Source organism: Cornus florida, unplaced genomic scaffold, assembly GCF_030987335.1.
Source record: "Cornus florida cultivar Cherokee Brave unplaced genomic scaffold, ASM3098733v1 CherokeeBrave_3.0.0_Hap2_Chr06, whole genome shotgun sequence".
Taxonomy (NCBI): Eukaryota; Viridiplantae; Streptophyta; class Magnoliopsida; order Cornales; family Cornaceae; genus Cornus; species Cornus florida.
The window spans coordinates 60,282,077-60,308,696 of record NW_026775576.1 but is presented as its reverse complement, the minus strand read 5'-3'; the positions used below and the strand labels follow the sequence as shown (position 1 = coordinate 60,308,696).

At 39.5% G+C, this 26,620-nt stretch overlaps 1 protein-coding gene across 1 annotated transcript in view; it reads left to right on the top strand.

Annotated features, from left to right (window-relative positions):
• LOC132311643 (phosphoglycolate phosphatase 1A, chloroplastic-like) overlaps positions 1-26,620 on the top strand; it is a 45,566-nt gene that overhangs the window by 13,369 nt on the left and 5,577 nt on the right. Inside the window, exons 5-9 of the mRNA XM_059809650.1 lie at positions 376-447; positions 2,577-2,636; positions 2,843-2,895; positions 4,661-4,758; positions 5,584-5,683. Coding sequence (XP_059665633.1) covers positions 376-447; positions 2,577-2,636; positions 2,843-2,895; positions 4,661-4,758; positions 5,584-5,683 — 383 coding nt within the window. The remainder of the gene's footprint in view (positions 1-375; positions 448-2,576; positions 2,637-2,842; positions 2,896-4,660; positions 4,759-5,583; positions 5,684-26,620) is intronic.

The following is a 26,620-nucleotide window of genomic DNA, read 5'->3' as shown; positions in this document are numbered from 1 at the left end:
AACTTCTGACTGCTTGATAATTTTGTTTAAACATGATTTTCTAGATTCTATATTACATAACCACCATAGAAGGTTGAGGGTTCAAGTCCCCATAGGGGCAAAGTGGATGTGCATTTCAAATAGGGGAAAAAGAAGAAGAAAAGTTTCTATATTACATTTTTCACTTATTCACTATAACTGTATATTTTCCTGATCACTCTTCACAAGTTACGTTTTTCACATTTTCACTGTAACAAATATTTCAGAGATCATAAACCAACTTTTAAGAGTTAGTTGTTTTTTTAATTTTTTTAATTTTTTTTATTCACTTGAATAATTATTGTGACAAGATGTAGTTGATAAATGACTGACCTCTTTGCTGGACAATATATTAAGGTATATGTGATTGGTGAGGATGGCATCTTGAAAGAGCTTGAGCTGGCAGGGTTTCAGTATCTTGGGGGACCGGTATGTATATTCCCATATTAGTTCCTCTGAGCTGCCCAAATTATTTTTAAATTCTGCAGTGATTGCACGATTGCTGGAGTTTTGGTGTATTATTCATCTTAAAGGACCAAACAACCAAGAAGAGTAGTTGGTCTAGTTATAGTCTCACCGGTATTATGTTGAACTTATACTAAAAATGTCAAGCTTATAGCTGGCTCTCGTAAATTCAAAATACATCTGCTTTAAAAATTCTGCACCTGCAAAGGATGTTAAAGAATGATAAATCTTACTCTTAAAAAAGGTTTTACCATATCAGAAAGTACCTACATTTTCATCAGCCAAAAGTACAGATAAATCTCTGGTAATTTAGATACCTCCCTTGTCTTTTCTGAATATATTAGTGCCCTCTGCCTACCTTTATTTTCTTTATTATGGTGACTCAATTGAGATTGTGAAGTTGGAATTTCCTAACTCTCCAATCTTTGGAAATGTCGAAATGACTGGCACTTCAACCAGATCCACTAGGATCCTAAATCAGTTGTGGATCGCGCTCTTTTCTGTTTCAATGAATTTTGCGACTTCAGCCGCCAAGACTCCCTTCTGAACCCTTCCTTCACTCCCCCTCCATCTCATCTGAAGCACTGGCTTCCCCCTGATATTGGTTATTTTAAGCTGAACATTGACGCTGACTTGCCTTCGTCTTCTCATGGCATCGGTGGTGGTTTTGTTCTCTGAGACCACAGTGGCAGAGCCATTCACATAGCTTCTGTCTTCTATGAAGGTCGCCACTCCGCTGAGTTAGCAGAAGCTAGAATCATGAGGAAAGGGCTCCAACTTCTCTCTCGATGGGGTTACCACAATGTTATCATCAAATCTGATTGCCTTAATGTTGTCAATCTTCATCCCTCCTGTGAAGCTGCTTCTGTTATTTTTGAAGAAATTGCCCTGCTTCTTCAATCTCATCCTAGCTTTTCCTTATCGTGGGCTCCTAGATCATCAAACAAACCAGCCTATCTCCTTTGCCAGTAGGTAGTGAGGAATAGTTGTTCTGATTTTGAGGAATAGTTAGTTATTAAGGTTATTAATGAGTGCAGAGTTGTGACTTACGAATTGAAGATGGTATAGAATCTTGATGAGAGAGGTGAGTAATATTATCCAAATTGTCACATTTATAAGCCATTATTCGTCTAGATCGGATCATGGAAGTGCGTTATCACCTACGTTTAGGACTTATGAGATGGTAGTTGGAACCATACAAGAGCATAATTAGTTGTGTATAATATAAGAGGTAGGACTAGTCGGGCCAGTGGCCTAGCGGTATCAGTCTCTTACTTCCCAAAGGGAGGTTAGGGGTTCAAGTCTCACAAGAGACAAGTGTGTGTGAGTACCAAATAGGGAAAAAAAAAGAAGAGGTAGGACTAGTCGATAGTGACACAAGAGGATGGGCTCTGGATAGATTTTGTTTATCCTATTTCTTGTCCTTGATGGATAGTGGTGGGAATTTATTTATCTAAAGCTTTTGTGTTTTTCCCTCTTATTTGTGTGGTAGTAAATGTTAAGAAAAATATTGACCATTGAGACCTCTTTCTTGGAGTGGTTATCCTCCAACTGTTACTCACTCTGTAAATTGCAGTCAGTTAACCCTCTGTTGGTCAAAGAGTAAAAATTATGGTCAGTAGATTGCATCAAATTACAAACACCTTAGGTCCACTTTGGGATGGATAAGTTAAATGGGCAATATCAGATCAAGACTCCACCTACCACAATAGACCATTTGTGAGGAGAAGAATGACGTGACACTAATTGCAAGGATTAGCAACAGAATATCACAGCTCAAACTGTGAGTAGGTGCAAGCGTGCAACTGTGAATCAGTATGCCCACCATCAAAATTAAGATATGCTCAAATATATATACTAAAAATCCTCAATCTCAGGTACCAACATAAAAGTCATAGATAAGGTAAAACATATGCAGTACAATTAGTAACCTCTCTCTCTCTCTCTCTCTCTCTGCAGTCTGCCCCCAATTATCTCTATGTACAATTGTACCTGATAATGTTTGTTAAAATATCACATGGTTTTATTTTGTAATTAGCGTCTTCTAATCATTTCATGAGTGTTAGACTCTTATGTTATTTTGTTTTTTACAGGAAGATGGTGGGAAAAAGATAGAGCTAAAGCCTGGGTTTTTTATGGAGCATGATGAGAATGTATAATTCCATTAGTTCTTGCTGCTAAAAGTTCGTTTCTAGTTGCAGAACCTTCTGTAAATTAAAAATAGACATTATAGAACTTCTGAAAAGAACATGATATTCATGTATTGTTTTATGGGCCATCAAATTGAATTTTAAAACTATTTATTGCACTGTAATTTGACTTGCCATCATATTTAAAAGTATTGTATATTTCCGTTTAGGTTGGGGCTGTTGTTGTTGGATTTGATCGTTATTTCAACTACTACAAGATTCAGTAAGTTCTCCATTTTTTCACCCTGATCTTATCAGTCATATTGTGTTTTCCTATTTTTCTGTAAATTTATATTGCTGCTTTTAGTATCTTCATTTCAGTTCTTTTCACATTGGAAATTGTATTCTGTGAAGGGAGCCACAATATTTGCCATTGCAGAAAAATATTCTCTCTCCCTCTCTCTCCGTCTCTCTTTGCCTGTCTCTCTCTCTCTACATTATTTCAAAGGAGTGCTTGGATTGAAATTGTAAATAGGGCTAGCCTAGTGCACGAGGCTCTCGCCATTTCAGGATCTGGGAGGTTCAGATGTACACAGCCTCACCTCCGCATGGAGAGGCTGTTCCCGGTTTTGGATTGAAACTGGAAATGGTTCTTTTTGTTTTTTATTTTTTAAAAAAGATTCCTAAAGTAGCTAAACATGGGATGGAGGCGCTAAAGAGAGGATACTGAACCTACCTCCTTTCTACTAATTAGTTCGATTCTCGATTGCTCCTTCCACTAATCTTCCAAGGCAGTCTCTAGTCCAGTCTTCTGTCCATAAAGCTTTATCAATAGGGGTATAGTTGAAGTAAAAGGTATTTTACTCTTCTTCCGACATTTGAGTAAATCAACTGTTACTTAAAATTCCATGTTTGCTGTGTGTATTATGAAAATGTCGCTCTCCTCTGTTTTTAATTTTTGAAAGGATGAGATTCTGAATCCCCCACTAAAATAATTTTTCGGTGTAAAACGAAGCCAGTTAATTTTTTTATGATATACTTTTAATATTTTAATAGAACCAACCTTTAATGTTTTGGAAGTGTTGGAATGCAAAATTTTAATATGAAATGCTGTAGAAAGTTAAATTCACTTCGATTAGATGGGATAAATCTAGGACACAGGTGAAAGAGTAAGAGATAAAGGAAATTGGAACATAGTCAAGTGAGCAAGGGCACAATTATCAATATCCTATAGGGAGGCCATTCATTAAAGAACCTGTTGAGTTTTGGAAATGCCAATTCATTATCAAAATCTGTTGGCAGGGGCCAATTTATGTAAATGGAAGATAATCAATTTAAAAAATTAAGGTGCATAACATGATATCTAGAACTTGCAGAGACTGTGTCTCCCCGCTTGCGCCCATTTCCTATGCCGTTGGACGAACATCAATGTCCTCTTGGCAGATAACAGTTTTCGTATGCAGTTTCTTTTCCTTCTCCTTTTTATTCCTTAGCACCATTTCTTGACACCACAAGACTACAATTTTGTTTTGATCTATGCTAATATAGCCTTACAAAAAGATACAAGACATAACTTATTTTTATTATTCTTAAAATAAAAAAATTTAGCATGTTCATTAGAAGCCACTTTCACTTGTTATGACATAATCTATTTATTTTATTAAGTTTTATATACCAATGATGATGTTATTGTTCGTGCATCCTACTAGTTGAAATCAAGCAGCCTAAACATTTTCTCGGGTGCTATGGTCTCTGACTATTACTAATTTGCATAGATGTACTTAATTGTATATTTTATATTTTGTAGTATATAAATGCTGAAGTTTCTCTAGTGGTTCAAGTAGTATATTCTTGTTTATTTGTTAGATTGCTTCTCTATTACTGAATCAAATTGTGCTATTATAGGAAATACTCTCATACCTTACCCTGCAATTGTGTTTCAGTTTTACCCTTAAAGCCATGAGGGTGATTTAACAGGCTTCATATTTAATTATTATTTTTGGCCCGCCTTATTTCTGTAGTTATCTAATTTTATTTCGTGATGGAAGGTATGGGACACTATGCATACGTGAAAACCCAGGGTGTCTTTTTATTGCTACAAATCGTGATGCTGTCACCCATCTTACTGACGCTCAGGAATGGGCAGGTTAAATTCTTCTCTATTGATTTTGTTTTCGTATAATTTTTTTTAATCTTTTTTCTAAAGTATTTTCTTAACATATTCAACAAGAAAATACCTGAATATCTTTATATATATATATATATTTATATATATATTTAATGAAATGAGTAAACTATATGAGAAAATGGTTCCAACGGGTCGGTGGCCTAGCAGTATCAGACCCTTACTTCCCAAAGGGAGGTCAAGGGATCAAGCCTCAGTGGAGGCATGTGTGTGTGAGTACCAACTATGAAAAACAATATATGAGGAAATGGTACCTCAGCTTAATCAGTAATTGGAAGTAACTACCTTTTCACATCCTAGTAATTTTTTTCTTTCTAGAAACTAACTTAACTGCAGTGTCATTATGGAGAATGGAAAACTATATTAATCATTCCTTTTCTTTCCATATATTCTCTTTCTGACATAATGAGAATGGAAAAAAAAAAAAATGGATTGGGATCATGGGCTAGCCATCTTTTAAGGATCACAAAGTCATAAAAGAAAAATAGAATGGATTGGGATCATAGTCGGCCATATACCGAATATCAGAAAGTCATTTGTTGAGACAAGCTGCTCTTTAGATTTGAAGGTGATTATCAAGATTTTGAGGCATTATTGAGCTCACAATCATCAGAATTATGGTTGAGACCTCATACACCAATATATGGTATCCGTTATGAAATTGATTGAAATATTCATACTTTATCTGAGTAAATACATATTAAATTTGGCATCATTTGTCTTAATTCATAATGGTTTTTAAGTATCATAATCTTAAAATGCCAGTGCAATGTGGTTTGGCTTCAGGTGGCGGTTCAATGGTTGGTGCCATTAGTGGATCTACTCAACGTGAGCCACTGGTTGTAGGGAAGCCCTCAACTTTTATGATGGACTACTTGGCAAACAAGTATGATGCCGTTTTCTTTTTCTAATCTATTACATGGTTACACAAAAGTATAACATGACACCTTGTTTGCATTAGCAAGTAGGCCTGTTAAATGCGCGGGTCAAAATGGTCACAAACCCATATTGACTGGCTTTAAGTGGGTCGGGATTAGATAGTCAACTAAACCCGATTGGCCCAAAATCAACCCGCAACTTTAAAGGGATTTAATATACCAATCAAACCAATCCTGCATGAATGGGATCCACAACTTTAAAAATGGATTGCTTACGGGTCAACCCAAGCTTGCAAGACCCAGATATTCTCTCTCTCTCTCTCTTTCCCAATTATTTTATAAAGATCCATATTGTGAAATAGATCTCCCATTTCTCTAGTTCATCATGCCATAAGAACTGATTTCAAAAGATATGATATGGATATGTGGGGTGCCTAACACCTTTCCCATATATAATTTGATCTCCGAATCAATTAATCTAGTTTGTTATACCCTATAGATGTCATTAGACTCCTTACATAGGGCCATTGCTTTTGACTCATTATCACATATTTTAAGTGTCCTAGCACACTACAACCCAATGTTAGGTGGCGACTCCATACTCTTTAGACTCTATTTCATTTATTCGCGTTAAAAGTCTTATTTTTTCCCATAGCGACTTCATTCCTAGTCAATTTAGAAAAATTATGCTACGAAGGTGTTGTAGAAAAAAATTATGGTGTGATACTAGTGTTATTCATTGAGAGTGTATAGAAGTTGTGCAGTCACATTCCCAAAAAGGAACTGATTATCTGGTTGATGTCCAAAGTAAGAAACTGACTTTGGATTCTTTTTTTATTTCTCACATGATAAGATGATAGGTTAATGGGCAAAAAGAACATGCCCTGTAAGTTTTTTTTCCCCTCTTAAGTTCATGCACAAGGCAGTCTAGTAGGGATGTTTTTTTCCCCCAAGCCATGCATTTGATGGCCATAAAGGGATCTTTTCTCTTTTCTCTATTTCCCAAGCCATGCACAAGGCAGGATTTCCTGTCTGGCTGGTGCCTACCTGTGGCTTAACACTAGGACCCATAATACTTTGTAGTGGTGGGTAAGAATAAGAAAGTACTGCTCCTTCTCTTTTTGCTTAATTTTTTTTGGGTTAAATACATTGACCTCCCCTGACGATTGCTCTAATTACACTCGGGATGAAACTTTTCAAAATTTTTGCACTCGCCTCCCCTCTAAGAATTTGTAACTTAATTTTAGAGTGATTTTACCATTATGCCCCATATAATTTAATAACAAAAAGAATGCAAAAATCTGATTCATAAATTGACACATTTGCCCACATTATTATTCCCTCTTCTCTCTTAATTCTTTCTTCACCTCTTAAACCACCACCCTCTAACCAAGGCCACTACCTTCACCTCTCGCCATCGCTTCTCACCACCACCCTCTTAACTTCCTTCCACTGCTGCCACCGCCCTAATCATGGCTAGGGACAGGTTTATAATTGGTATATGTTGAAAGATATAAAAGTTGAAGAGAAAAACTAAAACATGAAGAACACAAGAATATAACGTGGTTCAGCCACTAGGGCTTTACATCCACAACACACAAAGCCCAGAGGGCTACATATCTTTATTATACTCTCTTAATCTTTCTATGCAATGATCATCTCTATTTATAGGTGAAAGAATACGAGTGATAAATGTGGAAAATACATTGATGGAAGATTCCTAAAATTAATACCATAAATCACTCCAATCAAATATTCTATCATAGGCTAAAATCTCTCCTATGATATTCTCATATCAAATATTCTATAAAGGAGTAATTTAAGGGTTCCTATAATAATATTTTCCAACACCCTCCCTCAAGTTGGTACACGAAGATTTTAACTTAAGTGTCCAACTTGAAACTAAATATGAAGTTGTGAGAGTGTGAGACGAGTAAATCTGACACGAGTTGATCCAAGACGAGACGAGTTGATCCGAAGATCCGAGATGAGTTGATCCGGAGATCCGAGACGAGTAGAGTATAGAGTAGGGTATGATAAACCTGCTTTGATACCATTTGTCACGGGTCTAGAGATTTGGCGCAGCGGCACAGCCCGTGCGGCACTAAGGCGTTGCTTTTACTTGCGTAAGCACCTTGTTCAGCCACCACGACCTGCCATCTTGAGGATACATGCTGACTGGTTTTGGCCTGCCTTGGCCTCATCAGGGGAACGACTCCAGCTCCCGACCAGTTTGTGCAGGGATGGCCAACTCCCTTCTTCATAGTCAAGTCCACGACTAGCAACAAGCTCCTCGAACTAAACCGAGTCGTCCTGCCTCAACTCTGAAAATGTGCCATCTTGTTTTCCTACACGCCCCTTCCCTGGAACCATTCCCAGTCAAACTCCGCCCTTCACTAACCAGCATGCATATCTTCCTTACTCCAAGCGTCGTTAGGAATCCGTCCGTGACACTCTCCCCCACTTGAATCCTACGACGCCTTTGTCGCAGTACGGCGCTAACTCCTCTACGTCCAACCTTCCTAAGTATGCTCGCCTGCCCACCATCACTTCTTTGTGCAGCCCTTTGCACTGCACTCGCCCAATGGATAAGGTCTCGGACCAAAGGGACGTCCCCCTTCTTCGGGACGTAACTCCACGTTATGCCGCCTCTGCGACATCCCGAGCAATCAAGGGCCCTCCTGCCGACTTGATACCCGCCCTTCTCATCGGTTTGCATCACCCTTGAACTCGCAAGAACTTTGGTGCGTGCGGCCTTCCGGCCCTTCAATGTGTAACTTCAAAAGACGCTTCTTCTTGGGGGTTTTGGAGGCTCCCCTCCAACTTCATTGATTCCCTATTGACGCAACAGTGCACCATCTTCATTCTTGACCCCCGGATCGACAAGGGGGCACACCTCTGTGCTTATCCTAAGTCTTGCTCTGATACCATTTTGAAAGATATAAAAGTTGAAGAGAGAAACTAAAACTTGAAGAACACAAGAATATAACGTGGTTCAGCCACTAGGGCTTACATCCACGACACACAAAGTCTATAAGGCTACATATCTTTATTATACTCTCTTAATCTTTCTATACAATGATCACCACTATTTATAGGTGAAAGAATACGAGTGATAAATGTGAAAAATACATTGATGGAAGATTCCTAAAATTAATACAATAAATCACTCCAATCAAATATTCTATCATAGGCTAAAATCTCTCCTATGATATTCTCATATCAAATATTATATCAAGGAGTAATTTAAGGGTTTCTATAATAATAGTTTCCAACAGTATACCATCTCCGCTCCTACTTCGGCAGACAAAGTACCGACTCCGCCCCGCATATTCCGTTTAATTGCAGGACGAGGTTGGTTATGTCACTTTTATTATTTAATAAAATAAAATTAGCCCAATTTATTCAAATTTGGCTGATAAATAAGTTGACTCAACTTGTAAGTTACTAAGTAGTGAATATTTAATATATTAACTAACACTTCTAGTGAAGTAACAAGGTCATAAAAATATTAAATATATATTTATAAATTTTTTAAAGGTACATATAAAAAGAAGAAGTTTTAGGTTTTGACTTACTCAAATCGAGAACCAAGAGCTATATTTATATACAAGAATATGATACAAAGAAAGGAAACCAAATCAAAGAAAAACAGGAAATATGTCAAAATTTACGTGATTCCATGATTACGGGGATCTTATCTACATGATCCCATGCTGGAGTGAAGATATCACTCAAGCCCAGCTTGGTAATCGAGGAATGAAGCAAAGATGGACCAACAGATTTGGTGAACACATCTGTCGACTGATTAAAGGACCGAACAAAGCAGGACTTGATAATTTCGAAACGAACCTTCTCTCTCGTAAAATGAATATCCACCTCTATAAGTTTAGTCCTCTCATGAAGAACAGAATCTGAAGCAAGCATGGTGACTGACTTATTATCACAAAACAAGTCCGAGGACTGTTTTTCACTTAGCCCTAGTTCCCCCAAGAAAGATTAAAGCCAGAGAATCTCACAAGTACCCTAGGCCATTGCACGATACTCAGCCTTTGCTGAAGATCTCGAAACTACAGGTTGCTTCTTACTTCTCCAGGATATAAGATGATATCCATAGAAAGTACAGAATCCAAATGTAACGTCTGTTAGTCTTGGATCCAGCATAGTTTGCATCACTAAACATGATAGCCCAATCTGTCTGCCAGAAAAATAGAATAATCCAAGTCCAGGACTTAAGATATCGAAGAATATGATATACCGTATCCATATAAGTTGTACGAGGAGCATACATAAACTGACTCACAACACTAACAACAAAAGCCAAATCAGGATGGGTGTTGGTAAGATAAATCAATCTTCTTACCAAGCGCTGATACTGCGAGGGATCAGAAAGGAGATCTCTAGACTAAGCCGAGATCTTCATATTAGGATCCATAGGAGTGGAAGCAGGTTTACACCCAAGCAGACCCGTGTCTCGAAGAAGATCCAAGACATACTTCCTTTACGATAAAGAGGTACCTTGCTTAGATCTAGCAACCTCAATTCCCAAGAAATATCTGAGCTGCCCAAGGTCTTTCACATCAAAAGCTTTAGCCAATTGAAGCTTTACTTGAGCAATCCTAGGGATGTCATTGCCAGTAATGATGATATCATTAACATAGACAAGAAGAATGATACATCGAGAGGAACGGTGGATAAAACATGTATGGTCAGAATGGCATCTAACAAACTCCATGGATATAATTACATCACTGAAGCGGCTAAACCAAGCTCTGGGAGATTGTTTTAACCTATACAAAGACTTTCGCAATCGACAGACCTTTCCAGCATACTCCCCCTTAGCCCAAAAACCGGGTGGAGGATCCATATAAATAGTCTTAAGAAGATCACCGTTAAGGAAAGCATTCTTCACATCAAGCTGATGAAGAGGCTAATTGTGAGAGGCAGCCAGGGAGACAAGCAAACGAATTGAGGTCAATTTAGCCACTGGAGCGAAGGTATCATTAAAGTTTTTACCAGGAATCTGAGTAAACCCTTTGGCCACCAAACAGGCCTTATCCCAATCAGTAGAGCCATCGGCCAGATATTTAACACTGAATACCCATTTGCAGTCAACAATCTAGGGAGAGATATAAGCTCCCATGTTTCATTTTGCTGCAAAACATCCATTTCTACTATCATAGCAGACATCCAATAGGGATTCCGGAGAGCCTCAAAGACATTTTTGGGAATGGAAATGGAATCAAGTTTGCCTAGAAAGGCTCAGTAAGACCCTGAAAGACCATCATAACAGATATACTGCGAAATAGGATGACCAGTACTACAAGCGAATCCAAATCGATCAGGGGGTTTGTGGTCCCGAGTGGGATACCGAGACGCAGGAACAGTGTCAGGGAAATGTAAAGGAGAGAGAGGAAATGCACCTGAACCTGAGGAGGATGAAGGCGTGGAGGCGGAGCACGAGGGCAGCGAGAATAGACCTGCAAAGGGGGTAAGGAAACCACAAGAGAAGACTCTTCTTGAAAAATAGGAAGAGGACGAGCAAGAGGAGAATCCTCTTGATCGGGTGTAGAAGTTTCCTGCAAGATAGTGTTAGAACCATGAAAAGGGGTATGCTCATCAAAGGTGACATCAAGAGAGTGATACATGTGTTTTTGTACAGGATCATGACACCGGTAACCTTTTGACATTGAAGAGTATCCTAAAAAGATATACATTAATGGCCTTGTCATCAAGTTTAGTACGAGAAGGGTTACGATTCTGAACAGAACATGTATATCCAAACACCCGAGGCATGATGGAAAAAAGAGTAATATCAGGTTGAAGCACTTGTAAGGGGGCCTTACCATTTAATACTCTACTAGGGGTACGATTAATGAGAAAAGTAGTTGTAAGAACCGCCATGTGCTAGTATGACTTTGGCACATTCATACCACTTAAAAGACATCGAACAACTGACATTAGTTGGTGGTTTTTACGCTCTGCCACACCATTTTGTTCAGGGGTATATGGACAAGTAAGTTGATGAAGAATACCATGTTAGTTAAGTTGAGACTGAAACTCATTGGAAACATATTCATGACCATTGTCAGACCTAATATTTCTAACAACAGTTTTACATTGAGTTATGATCATTTGGAGGAATTGAGTGTACAAGGGAAAAACTTCAGATTTCTTTTTAAGTAAATATATCTATGTGCAGCGGGAATAATCATCAATGAATGTGACATAATAACGATGTCCTTAAAAAGCAGTAATGAGAGAAGGACCCCACACATCAGAATGTATGAGATCAAATATACTAGGTGCACGATGCATATGAGAAATATAACTGGTTGTAGTCACAAATCTCACTTTGAAACTTATTATCCTTACAAGCCGTTATTAATGAAGGGAAAAGCAAATAGAAATAATAAAAGTTTACATGCCCAAGGCGAGCCTGCCATAAATTTAAAGTCTGAAAAGAAAAATCATTAGATCTAGAAACTGGAAGAACAGAGGCTTGAAGCAAGTGGAGGAGGTGTTAGTGGAGGATCCCTAAAGTAGTAGAGGCCATCGTGCTCATATCCCCTGCCAAAAATCCTCTTCGAACACAGGTCCTGTAAAACACAGTAATGAGGAAAGAAAATCACTGCACACTTTAGTGATTTGGCAAGTTTGCCAACAGATAGAAGATTAAATGCAAAGTTAGGAACATGAACAACAGATGGCAAAATAATATCAAGGGATAGATGAACATCTCCTTTACTATGAATAATGGTGGTTGACTCATCGGCTAGACTAACAGCTTGATTAACAGGGTAACGGGAGTAGAAAATAATGACAACTTACCAGTCATGTGATTATTGGCTCTGGAATTCAGAACCTAAGTAGGTTTTCCCGTTTTAACATGAAAAGCAGGAGGAGTACCTGTAGCTATAGGAGCCGTGGGAATAGAAGAGCCAGCCCTGGTAGATAAAGCTCTAAACTGCTCCTAAAGCTGACCAATCTGGGACTGTAACTGATTGAAGTCCTGAAAATATGGTTTGGGAGGAGTTGAAGTAGGAGGGACAACAATCTGTGGAGTAGCATACCCATCAATAGTATCGGCTACTGCGGCAGTGCGGCCACAGCCAGAAGGACGATTGCGAGAAAATTTCTGCTTTAGCTCGGGATGAAGCTTAAAGCAACGATCCTCTACATGACCTGTGGCTCCACAATGTTGACAAATAACCTTTCTTTCTGAAAGTCTAGAATTAGCAGCAAGAGCCATCTGATCAACTGAAGTCTCTGGTAAAGGTACTGGTTGAGAGATCTGACGTCTATGCTCCTCATGGGCAACAGTAGCGAATGCATCATATAAATCAGGCATAGGAGAGGTGTTTATGATTTGAGTTCTAAGAGCATCATACTTAGATCATAAACCCATTAAAAACTGGTAGGTATGTTGGCGGTCCAGTCTATTGACCAAAAGAGTTATAGCTTCCTCAGAGAAATCGGAGAGAGATTTATATTGTGTTAATTCTTCCGACCTAGACTGGAGGTACATAAAATACTTTGATACTGACAGCTTGAGTGTCTCTTGAGATGCATGAGCAATCTCTTGATCGAGTTCAAAGATACGAGCGTCATTGCGGGAATGGGCATACATCTTGTTAAGGGCTTGCCACAGACGAAAAACGGAAGTGTGAAACATGAACATATTATAGATACACTCCTCCATTGAGTTGAAGATCCAACCCAAAATGGTGCTCCTGTTCATGTCCCATGCAATATATTTAGTATTCGTCTTTTCCGGTTCCTTGACTTGACCCAAAAACCAACCAGTTTTCCCTTTCCCTCCAATATAGAGTTGAAGAGAATGGGACCAAGATACGAAGTTGCGCCCATTCAAGAGCACACTAGTAACTTGCTGTGCCAGAGTATGATGGGCCGGAGATTAAGTATGATGGACCGAGGAGAAAGTGTCCTTTTGGCTACTAGAATCAGTTATAGTACCAAAATAAGGCTGGGAGGAGATGGAGGTGCGCCGAAGGTGAGGGAAAATGGAGAGAGGGAGGTGTTGGAGAGGAAGATGGGGAGGCGAAGGTTTTTGTTTTGCTCTGATACCAAAAAGAAGAAGTTTTGTGTTTTGATTTACTCAAACTGAGAGTCAAGAACTATATTTATATACAAGAATAGGGTATAAAGAAAGGAAACCAAATCAAAGAAAAACAGGAAATATGCCAAAATCTATGTGATCCCATGATTACGGGGATCTTATCTACGTGATCCCATGATAATAGGGATCTTACATAAAATACCTAATAAAAGGCTGAAAACAGCTATTAAAAATAAAAATAATAATATTTTTTTTTTTTTGATAAGTAAATTGTATTAAAAGCGTTCAAAAAGGGGGAACGCGACCCAAACTATACAAAGACAAAACGGAGCCTATGAATTCAAAGAACTCATAAAGTCAACAATCTCCTCAAGAGAGGAGTAGTCTCTCCCCTGACCCCAACAAAACAAATTACAAATGATAGAAAATTTTAACACCCCAATGGAGGATTCCTTTCCTTCAAAAGATCTTCCATTACGCTCTCTCCAAAGGCTCCACCAAATACAAAAAGGGATCACCCTCCAAAAAACTCTGACTTGAGCCCCCACCCATTGGCCCTCCACATATCTAACAACTCCCAAGATGTCCGAGGCATGACCCAATGAATACCAAACAGGCCAAACATCAAACTCCAACAATCATAAGCCACAGGACAGTGCAACAAAAGATGATCCACCGACTCCCCATTAATCTTGCAAAGACAACACCTATTAACAATGATATGTCTTCTCTTCCTCAAGTTGTCTAACGTCAAAATCTTACTCCAAGCTGCAGTCCACACAAAAAATGCCACCCTAAGAGGCGCCTTAGACCTCCACACCGTCTTCCATGGGAATGAGGTACCATGAAAACCAGAAAGGCACACAAAAAAAGACCGGACATGGAACATCCCCTGAGAAGAAGGCACCCAAATCAAAGAATCTGCCCCAGACCCCTCCTCCTCCTGTCCGTAAAGAAGAGCCAAAAACCCAGTGACATCATCCAGCTCCCAATCTTGAAAAGCTTGCCGGAAACGCACATCCCAAGACAACCTTCCACTATCAAGGCGATAATAGTCAGCAACCATTGCATGTTTGTCGACAGCAATCCTAAAAAGCCTGGGAAACAAAAGGGCCAAAGGCCTATCATCACACCATGGATCCTCCCAAAACCGGATAGTTCTTCCATCCTGAACTCTGAATCTAATATGTTTGGAAAAGGCATCCCACCCCTTACCAATGGCCCTCCACACCCCCACTCCGCCAACAGACCTGACTGATCTAGCAGACCACCCTCCTCTCTCCTCCCTAAAGCGACATGAGATAACCTTTCTCCATAATCTGTCTTTCCTTACCAAATCTCCAAAGCCACTTACCAAGAAGAGCACAATTGAAAGTGGCCAATCTCCTAATTCCAAGCCCTCCCAACCGAATAGGCCTGCAAACCTGTTCCCATTTGACAAGATGATACTTGAACTCTTCTCCGCGACCCCCCCAAAGGAAATTACGTTGGAGCATTTCTATTCTTCCAACAATAGAGGCTGGAATACGAAAAAGCGAAAGAAAGTACGTTGGAAGGCTTGACAAAGTGCTCTTCACTAACGTAACTTTACCGCCCTTTGACAGATATTGTTTTTTCCAACCCGCTAATCTTCTCTCGACCCGCTCAATCACCGGGTTCCAACTTCCCACCCTCCTAGCCGAGTCCCCCAGCAGCAAACCCAAGTACGAGATGGGAAAGCGTTGCGTCCCACATCCTAGAACAGCAGCCAGAGTGTCCACCTCCTGAACTTCCCCCACAGGAACAATCACACTCTTTCCCACGTTAACTTTCAAACCAGAAACAGCCTGGAAGCAAACCAAGACACATCGCAGATACCTCAACTGGGAAATATCAGCCTCACAAAAAACAATAGTGTCATCCGCAAAAAGTAAATGAGAGATCTCCCATTGCTGAACTGATTCAGGGCCAATCTTGAAACCCCTAAGAAAACCCAAATCCACCGCCCTTCTCATCAGCCTGCTAAAGGCCTCCATATAATAATAATACAGATATTTCAACAATATATAATTTTTCAAGCAGGTTTATACGACCCAACATCACCGTGCCGCCAATCACTGATCCAACACCACAGTGCTACAGATTAAAGTTCTTCTCTGATCTGGAGGCCCTAATTTTACTAACATTCTCGGTACACGACTTATTAGGAATTATCATACATACATATATATATATCGGTTGATATATGAATCTATATATGAATCTATATTTTGTTGTGTTGTTGGTAGCTTGGTCGCAAAGATTGATTTTTAGTCTTGATTTTATCACTTGGTGGTGGTAGTGGTGGGTGGTGGATAGGAATAGGGAAGGGTTGTGCATTTATGGGTTGAGGAGAGAAGGCATTTTTTATCCAAAAGGTAATAAAATAAAATTATTGTAATTTAATTTCATGGTAAGTGTAACAAAGTCTTTGCATATGGAGAGATGGGATGTTTTATGTAATTATGTTTTTCAGATATTTTGCTTTATATAAACCTAATACTAGTTCATTAGCAATATAAAATAAAATCAAAATAGGAAAGCGGCTGAAAATCATAAAACTACTTAAAAAGGAAAGTTGATGAAAATTAGAAAACTACTCAAAATAAGGAATCTTTCAAAACATGGAAAGTTTATGAAAAACACAAATTCCACTTGTAAAATTTGAAATTCTGCATGCATTAGTCTCCCCGGGTTGGAAAGAACTCGCCCTCGAGTTTGGAGCAATTTTTCCCCGATCAAACAAAAATCCGAGCATGGTTTTCAATCCCTTTTTTCTTCTTTTCCGAACTCGAATCAAATACGTCAATCTTCTTATACTAACAAAGAATACATTCACATAGTAAACATGGATTTTTCTAGATGTGCTTTGAAATTGGGTAGATTTGCAAAACTCGGTGGGACATGTATCCTGAACTACATGTGTAATCAACTTTAGTTTTTCTTCCAACAAGTGCCTAGCAATTGTAGTACGCTCCAAGAATTTATCCCAAATCATGTCATAAAAGTGAAATTCATTATTTTTCATCCCCATAGATCCAAAAACTTCATCATCAACCGCGTATCCTTTATTATGAGATTCTTCTTTTGTAACTTCCTTATCAAATATCGCTAATTCATCCCAATCCATAGATATCATTGACTCGTATGATTCCATGTGTGGTTCTTCAGAAAAAATTGAAGGCTTACTCTAGTCAACGAATGATTCTATAGTAGCTTTCTCTTCTTCTCCACTAGGACATCCTGCAAATTCAGGAATTTCCTCCTTAAAGTCACCATCCCAACGCCTTTCATTAAGTGGAATAGGTGTTGGTTTGGATGTTGCTCTATTGCAAAAAGGATTGAAAAAATTCTCTTTAAGATTGTCCTCCTCATAAAAATTAGAAATCTGGAAATTGATATTTGTCGGCCAACAACAATCAATCCGCTCATCGAGTGATCTACGGCGACGCAAAAAATAGAACAAATTTTTCGCAATTGTTTCGGTGTTTGACACGTCATCTTCCACCGAAACATTGTTATCAACTAGAGGATTAACAACACGTTGACCCAATAGTTCCAAAATCAAATCCATCATCATCCCCTTCATTTTTCAGATTTCTCTTTCGTCATTTGATTTTGTTGGAGCTCTCTGTTTTGGGTTGTTTAAGGTCTCGGCATTGTTTTGGTATTTCCAGCTTTGTGTTGGATCTTTTTCATCTCTTGGATGGATTGCTCCAGTGTAGGGAGGCTCTCCTCCCAGGTTAAGACCCCTTATTTGGGGGTATCCCCTTAGCATTTGACATGTGATAATGGTCTCTCGGTGCTATTTGTGCCATGTTTAGGCTATCGGTATGTTCGGTAGCATTGTCCTTTGCTTTATTGGGCTGCCGATGTGTTCAGTAGCATTGTCCTTTGCCTTGTTGGGTTGCCTATATGTTCAGTAGCATGGTGTTCGCAGTTTCCATATCTCCAACAGTAGTTATTGCCTTATTTGGGCTGTCGGTGTATTCGGTAGCATTGCAATCTTATTGTGAAAAGAATACACGGTCGTTTCACATCTTGATATAGTCAAGCTGAGTTGGTTAATATCTTCCCTACAGCTTGAGGGGGAGTGTAGGAAATCATATCTATAAGTTGACTCGATGATTGTGGATGATTTATTGGGTCTTCATTATAGGCTAATGTTTAGGCTTTTGTTTAGGGATTTGATTGTTATTCTGATTTGATTTTTATTCTCTTTCCATATTTGTAATTTTCCTAGTAGAAATATAAAAAGAAGAAAAATGAGAGAATTATGTAAAGGTTTGAATGAGATGAATTAATCATTCAAAGCTCTACTATTTATATATAAAAAGAGCACATGCTCATATTACAAGAAAGGAAACTAAATCAAATCTAAATCAAATCACAACATATTCTAAAGTATATTCTATGACATATTCTATAGCATAGTCAAATTGTAAGCGAGAACTGATATTATTATTCTTGGGAATGTATAAAATACATTATGGAGAGTTGGCCATATATAGCCAAATACAATCTGTACAATCAGAAAAAGAATAAAGTTTGAATCCCATAAAATATGGGATTTTCCTAACTAAATCAGGATACTAGCTAAATGAGGATTAGTTTCCAACTAATTACAAAGTCAAAGATTTTCCCACTAATTTACAGCTGTCCTGGTTTTCCTATAAATAGAAAAACTGTGACTTTCCAACACTCCTCCTCAAGCTGGTGAATAAATGTTCTCCATTCCCAGTTTGCTAATGAGTTTCTGAAATGCATGTCCGAGCAGTCCTTTCGTTAGAACATCTGCGAGTTGACTTGCTGTTGAGATATATGGAGTGCAAATTAGACCGCTATCAAGTTTTTCCTTTATAAAGTGCCGATCCACTTCCACATGTTTTGTTCGATCATGTTGTACTGGATTGTGAGCAATGTTGATAGTTGACTTATTGTCACAACATAGCTTCATTGGTCCTTCCCATGTGATTCTGAGATCCTCCAGAATTATCTTGAGCCATAAAAGTTCACAAATTCCTAGTGCCATTGCTCGAAACTCCTCTTCTGCACTCGACCTGCCCACCACTGGTTGTTTTTTACTCCTCCATGTCACTATATTTCATCCCAGAAACGTGCAATAGCCCAATGTCGATCTTCTATCAATCACTGATCCAGCAAAATCCGCATCTGTATATGCCTCTAAGTTCAAGCTCGTCCCTTTCTTGAATAAAATTCCCTTGCCTCAACTAGCTTTTAAGTATTGTAGTATCCAGTATACAGCTTGAAGATGTATTTCCTTAGGATTGTGCATAAACTGGCTCACCACGCTAACTGCATATGCTATGTCAGGCCTAGTATGGGACAAATAAATCAGTCTCCCAACCAGGCGTTGATACATTCCTTTATCCACTGATTCTTCCTTTGTACCCTCACCTAACTTATGATTGGCTTCTATTGGCGTTTCGGCTGGTTTGCACCCTGTTTTTCTAGTTTTCTTGAGAAGGTCTAGCACGTACTTTTGTTGTGAGATGAATATTCCTCCCCTTGACCGAGCAACCTCTATGCCCAAGAAATATTTTAGGCCTCCCAAATCCTTTATTTCAAATTCCTCTGCAAGGCGTCTCTTAAGTGCTTCCTTTTCTCTTATGTCATTTCCAGTGACGATGATATCATCCACATATACTAGCAAGGCGGTTACTCCCCCTGAGTCCGAGTGCTTTACGAATAGCGTGTGATCACTTGACTTTGTTTGTAGCCCATTCCTCGCATTGCCTTTGCAAATCTCCCAAACATGCTCTTGGCGACTGCTTTAATCCATACAATGCTTTCTTGAGCTTACATACTTTCTCCCCTCTAGTGTCAACACCAAACCCTGGGGCCTCTCTATATAAATTTCTTCTTCAAGATCCCCATGTAGGAAAGCATTTTTTACGTTGAATTGATGTAAGCTCCAATCCAGGTTGGCTACTAAAGACAACAATATCCTCACTGTATTCATCTTAGCCACTGGTGCGAATGTTTCCTGATAATCAACTCCATAGGTCTGTGTATAACCTTTCGCAACTAATCTGGCCTTATACCGTTCCAGCGATCCATCTGCCTTGTACTTCACCGAGAACACCCACTTGCATCCAATTGGCTTCTTTCTTCTGGGTAATTCTACTAACTCCCAAGTCTTGTTCTTCTTAAGTGCATCCATTTCCACTTTCATAGCCTGTTTTTTTTTTTTTTTCCTAGTTGGTACTCACACACACTTGTCTCTTCTGAGACTTGAACCTCTGACCTCCCTTTGGGAAATAAGAGATTGAAACCGCTAGGCCATTGGTCCGTTGGTCTTTCATAGCCTGTTTCCATTCTTCCTTCCCTAGAGCCTCAGACAGTGTTTGTGGTATGGTTATAGAGTTTAGGTGGATGAGAAAACTTCTATGTGAAGATGACAATTTTTCAAATGACACAAAATGAGACAAAGGGTGTTGTGTGCAATTTCGAGTGCCTTTCCTTACTGCAATGGGTAGGTGCAGGTCATTTTTTTCAATTACTTCAGAGGATAAATCATGAGTAGGAAGAACTGGGACATTTGTTATACAAACCTCGGTATTTACCTCATTCCCGAGATTTGGCTTGGACACTTGGGCTTGCTTCAGTTTAGCAGTGGGACCTCTTTTCCTTGAATATTGCCGCAATGGTGTAGTGACAACAAGTTCTATCAGATTTTCAGGTGGTCTTGGAGTCTCGGGATCATGTGGTTGTTTTGGTGTTTCAGGTTGAGGTTTTTCGAGTAGCGGATCAGGTGACTCAGTAGGTAGCAAATCATGTGAGGTTATGGGGTGGCTGTTTTGAGCAGGAAGGTCCATGAGAAAACCAAGATCACTAAAATCCTTATCTTCCCCAGTAGAAGTTTCCCCCCCGAAGATAAGGGTGAAAGAAATTCTCATTTTCAACAAAGGTAACATCAGTGGAAATGAAGGTTTTACGTTACGGTGGATGATAACATTTGTATCCTTTTTGCGTTGAGGAGTACCCTATGAAGTCACACTTGAGTGCTCGAGGATCAAGTTTGCTACGACTCTTGGAATGAATATGAACAAACGCAACGCACCCAAATACCCGAGGAGCCAATTGGTTGTGAGAGGTAAAATATGGAAAAAAATTTGATAACCATCCCGAATTCTTGACTTTAAAAGTCCCTGGGATGTAAGGACAGCTTCCCCCCATAAATTTTTTGGAACTTTTGTTTGGAATAGCAGTGCTCGGATTGTTGATAAGAGATGACTATTTTTCCTTTTTGCCACTCCATTTTGTTGGGTGTATCAATACAAGAGGATTCATGTACAATCCCTTCCTTTTGAAAGTAAGGAGATAAAACTTTATTAAAATATTCTTTTGCATTGTCAGATCTTATTTTTTTTAATTTTAACCCCAAATTGATTTTTTATCATGTCGTGAAAGATTGGAAAAAGCGTACACACATCAGATTTTTGTTTCATAAAAAAAACACACATGACACGAGTACAATCGTCAATAAAAGTGACAAACCATCTAGCCCCTGAAATATTTGCGATTCTTGAGGGACCCCAAATATCACTATGAATCGAATAAAAGGGTAATGAAGATCTTTTATTACTCACAGGAAATGGAACTCGTTTGTGTTTAGCAAACTCACAAATGTCACAATGAAATTGACTAATATCAACACCCCTAAATAAGGAGGGAAACATGACACTCAAAACTCTAAAGGAACGATGCCCATACTGTAAATGGTAGAACCAAATTTGGTTTTTATTGATGACTTGGTATCGGACAGCAAAGAAAGTGATGAATTGACCTTATTGTTCACAGTTTTATTCGGCAAATCCAGGTAGTAGAGGCCACTGCTTTCCTTAGCACGTCCAATCGTCCTCCCCGAAACTCGATCCTGAAAAACACATGTCGTAGGTAAAAAGATTAGATTGCAGTTTAGGTCTTCTGTGAGATGTTGAACAGAGACAAGGTTTGTGGTAAGCTTTGGAACATGTAAGACATTTTTTAAAATCAATGAAGAACTTAGGTGAATATTTCCTTGACCTTCTACAGTAGCATAAGAACCATCAACCACTATGATTTTTCTACTACTAGAATATGGGCTGTATGTGGAAAACATGTGGGACAAATGTGTCATGTGGTCTGTTGCTCCCAAATCAATGATCCAGGAGCCAAAGTGGTTGTGATATGAGGCACTAAGGGCATGACAAGAAGAAAACATACCTGAATGTGCAAATGAACACATACCCAATGGTTTTTCTAGAGAGTTCAGCAAGGATCTAAGCCGTTCTATATCGTCTTTGTTGAATTCATTGCCACTGGAATTTTCTCGATTACTGGAACCATCATCATTAGCTTGTGTCAGATTGGCCTACCTTTTCCATTGCCAGTTCGTTGATCCTCCACCATTTTGGCCAGAGCCTTGGTCTCCCGTGAAGCTTCCAACACTACTCCTCAGTGTGTCCTGGCTTCCTGCAATAGTTGCATACAAGATTTCTCCTATTCCCATTTGTTGGATCTGGACGTCTGCTTTCGGTGTTGGCAGCGAATGGTTTTTCTGGAGTTAGTTCCTTCGTGTCTGTTGTAGTTAAAGCCGAGCCTTCCAATGGTTGAGTAATAACCATTACTCCTCTTCGACTTTCCTCAGCACGAACAATTGCAGTAGTCTCGTTTAGAGACGTTAATTCCTCTTTTCCAAAAATCTGCACTCTTGATCAAATTCAATATTGAGTCCCGCCAAAAAGTCATATGTTCTATCCTTCTCAATAAAATTCTTAAGAATAGCAGCATCCTCACTATCTTTCATTTTGATACATCTATAGTAATCCATCTCTTGCCATAAATTCTTTAACAAGTTGGCATATTCAGTGACCGAGAGATTACCTGGTTTAGTGGCTGTGAGTTTAGTCTTGATCTCGTAGATTTGCGCCGAATCATTCACCTTGGAGTACGTTTGTCGGATTGCCTCCCATATATCTTTGGCCGTGGTCAGAAGCATGCAGGTGTCACTTAAGAATGTCTGCAAGCTGCTGAGAGCTTGTGACAAATGGAGTGTAAATTTGACCAGAGATGATCTTCTCTCGAATGAAGTGACGGTCCACCTCTATATGCTTAGTCCTGTCATGCTGAACGGGATTTGCTGCTATGCTAATGGCAAACTTGTTGTCGCAGTAGAGTGAGAATGAAAGCGACCCTGGAAGGCACAAGTCTGTCATCAAGGTTTTCAGCCATAGCAACTCACATACCCCAAGAGCCATAGCCCTATACTCCGCCTTTGCATTAGATCGAGAGACAACATCCTGTTTCTTACTGCGCCAAGTAACCAAGTTACCACCAATAGTGGTACAATAACCTAAAGTTGACCTCCTATCTGAAATTGGACCTGTATAATTAGTATCTGTTCAAGCCTCAACACGTAAGTGACCATGATTGGCAAACAAAATAACACGGCCTGGACACCCTTTTAAGTAGCGAAGGATCCGAATAGCTGCATCAAGGTGGGGGGGCATGAGGAGAGTGCATGAATTGACTCACAACACTCACGGCATAAGCAATGTCAGGTCGAGTCATGGATAAATAGATGAGCTTGCCCACAAGTCGTTGATATTGACTAACATCTGATAACAACTCCCTCTCAAAATCAGCTAACCGATAATTCTGCTCAATTGGAGTAATCAGCAGGACGAGCGCCAAGCTGACCAGAAGCATAAAGCAAGTCAAGAACATACTTGCATTGAGAGATGAAAATGCCAGCCTTGGAGCGAGCCACTTAAATGCCCAAGAAGTATCGTAGGGGACCAAGATCCTTAATCTCAAACTGACGGCCAAGATAGCTCTTAACCTCAGCAATTCCGGTAGTATCATCACTTGTGAGAACAATATCATCGATATACACAATGAGAGCAACTGTCTTACCGCCTGAATGACGTAAAAACAAGGTATGATCAGCTGCACTTTGATGGAAACCAAACTTGAGCATGGCAGTGCCAAAGCGATCAGACCAAGCTCGAGGAGACTGCTTGAGGCCATACAGAGAACGACGAAGACGAAATACCATACCAGAATGAGCAGGAGAACGAAAGCCCGGAGGAGGAACCATGTACACCTCCTCCTGCAAATCACCATTGAGAAAGGCATTCTTGACATCTAACTGAAATAGAGGCCAAGATCGAATCACAACAACGGAAAATAATACATGGATGGTATTCATCTTGGCAACAGGGGCAAAAGTCTCCTGATAATCTATGCCATAAGTCTGAGCATAACCCTTGGCAACCAATCGGGCCTTGTAATGAGCAACTGACCCATCTGGATTATGCATAACTGTAAACACCCAACGACAACCCACAGCCTTTCGTCCAATAGGAAGCGAAACCATGTCCCAAGTCTGATTTTTCTCAAGTGCTTGTAGTTCTTCTGTCGTAGCATCACGCCATTGAGGTTGTGCTAGTGCATTTGCAACACTAGAAGGAAGAGAACCGAGGCAACAGAACCAAGAAAACTCCGATAGGAGGGTGAGAGAGCATAATCAGAAACAAAATTAGAAATAGGGTATGTACAAGAACGTTTACCCTTTCGAAGAGCAATGGGGCGATCATCAAGCGAAACAATAGCTTGAGGAGGTGGAGCTGGTGCTGAAGGAACAGGGCAGTCGATCGTGGGAGTAGAAGATTGTACCTGTTGTCTCCAACTATAAACTTGTGAAAAAGGAACAATACCCCCTGCTGGAGGGGTATCACGAGGAGGAATCATAGAAGACGAAACAGGTAACGGTAGAGGAGTTGAAGACGGAAGAAGGTGATCATCCATTATATTCAATGGGAACCATTCACTTTGAGAACCAACTGAACCACTATAGTATGGTGTATGCTCAAAGAAAGAAACATCCATGGATATAAACCGTCGACGACTGAGAGGATGGTAACACCTATAACCTTTTTGAGAGTGAGAATAACCCAAAAACACACACTTCAAAGCCTTGGGGTCAAGCTTTGTATGAGTCTGCCCCAACTGCTGAACAAAGCACACACACCTGAAGACTCGCGGAGGAATAAAAAAAAGAGATGAATTGGGATGTAAGATTGAGAGTGGGGCTGTAAAGTTAAGAACCCTAGAAGGAGTCGTATTAATGATGTAAATAGCTGTAAGAACTGCATCTCCCTAAAATGACTGGGGCACATTCATGCTAATGCAGATTGCTTTGGCTAAGTCAAGGATGTGGCGATTCTTTCTCTCAGAACGACCATTCTGTTGAGGAGTTTTAACATTAGCTATTTGATGCTCAATCCCAAATTTTGTACATAACCGTTGTACTTCCCCATAAGTGTACTCTGTTCCCTGGTCAGATCTGAATGTTTTAATGGTACGACCATATTGAGTTTGAACCATTGTCATAAAATTTTTAAAAATGGTGTATACCTCATTTTTGGTTTTCATAAGATAAACCCATGTAACATGACTATGATCATCAATGAACAACACGAAATATCTAAATCTAAGACTAGAAGTAACTGGGCAAGGACCCCACACATCTGAATGAACATGATCAAAGGGTGTTAAAGCAAATTTATTACTACTAGCAGGATAATTGGAATGAACATGTTTAGCCATATGACATGTCTCATAGGATAAATCTGACACTGCCACGTTACAAAATAAGGAAGGAAATAAATGTTTTAAATATTGAAAGAAATATGTCCTGAACGCATGTGTCAACGCATAAGCTGGGCTTTATTAGATGAAACAATATTAGAAAATGAAGCTGAATGTGCTTGAGGTGACAAAGGAGCATCCAACAGGTATAGACCGTCCACTTCACGCCCATTGCCAATCGTTCGTTTCGACACCAGATCCTGAAAAATACAATGAGAGGGAAAGAACGTTACACTACAATTTTATTGTTTGGTAACGCTGCTAATAGAAATAAGATTTGTAGTCAACTGTGTGATGGGTAGTGCGAAGTCTGATAGATATTGTACACCAAGGCCCAACTTATTTGGAGGATATTTTGGTTATTTCCACACTTGTTATGTTACCCTAGTGCGAGGGTATTTATTTATACTGAACTCTTTGTATCTCTAGCCGTTTTTTATCATCATAGTGAAATCCCTGCAACCCTTGGACGTAGCCCTGAATTTTGGGTGAAACAAGTAAAATTTATATGTTCTTGTTGTGTGTGTGTGTTTAATCTATTTCTTGTGTTTTCTGTTTAATTTCGCAACACTGTGGAACATGAAGTGTATTTGACAAAGTTAATGAAGGAGTAACTGATATGTGTGGAGAGCCATCCGCAAGGTGTACATTACGATGGCCAGAGCAGATACCATAAGATTGGAAGAGTGAGGACATACCAGTCATATTGTCTGAAGCACCAGAATCAATGATCCATTGTGTCTAAGATATAGATACTGTGCAGACGTAATAGTACCTAAGTGGGCATAAGTGGAGGTTGGCTGAGATGATGCCTCCATTTGGTTGAAGAATTGCTTAAACTTGTCCAAATCAGCTTGAGTCAAGGTAACTGTGGCAGAAGATGTAGAGGCAGAGTTATCAGGAGTTGATAATGAGACTGGTTGTGTAACAGGATGTGCAGAGGATCGAGGCTTTTGTTTCTGTTGCGGTGGGCGTCCATGTAGAGCATAACAACGAGATTTGATGTGACCAATTTTTCCGTAATGGTCACACCGTCCGCGTTGTCGTCCCAGGAGGACCGGTGGTAAAGCTCTGAACTGACTGGGATGGTGCAGTTCCTGAAAGGTTGGGAACCCGAATTGTTATAGCAGAACGATCAACAGAGGCAACACCTAATGGATGAGTCTGACAGCTCTCATCTGATAACACA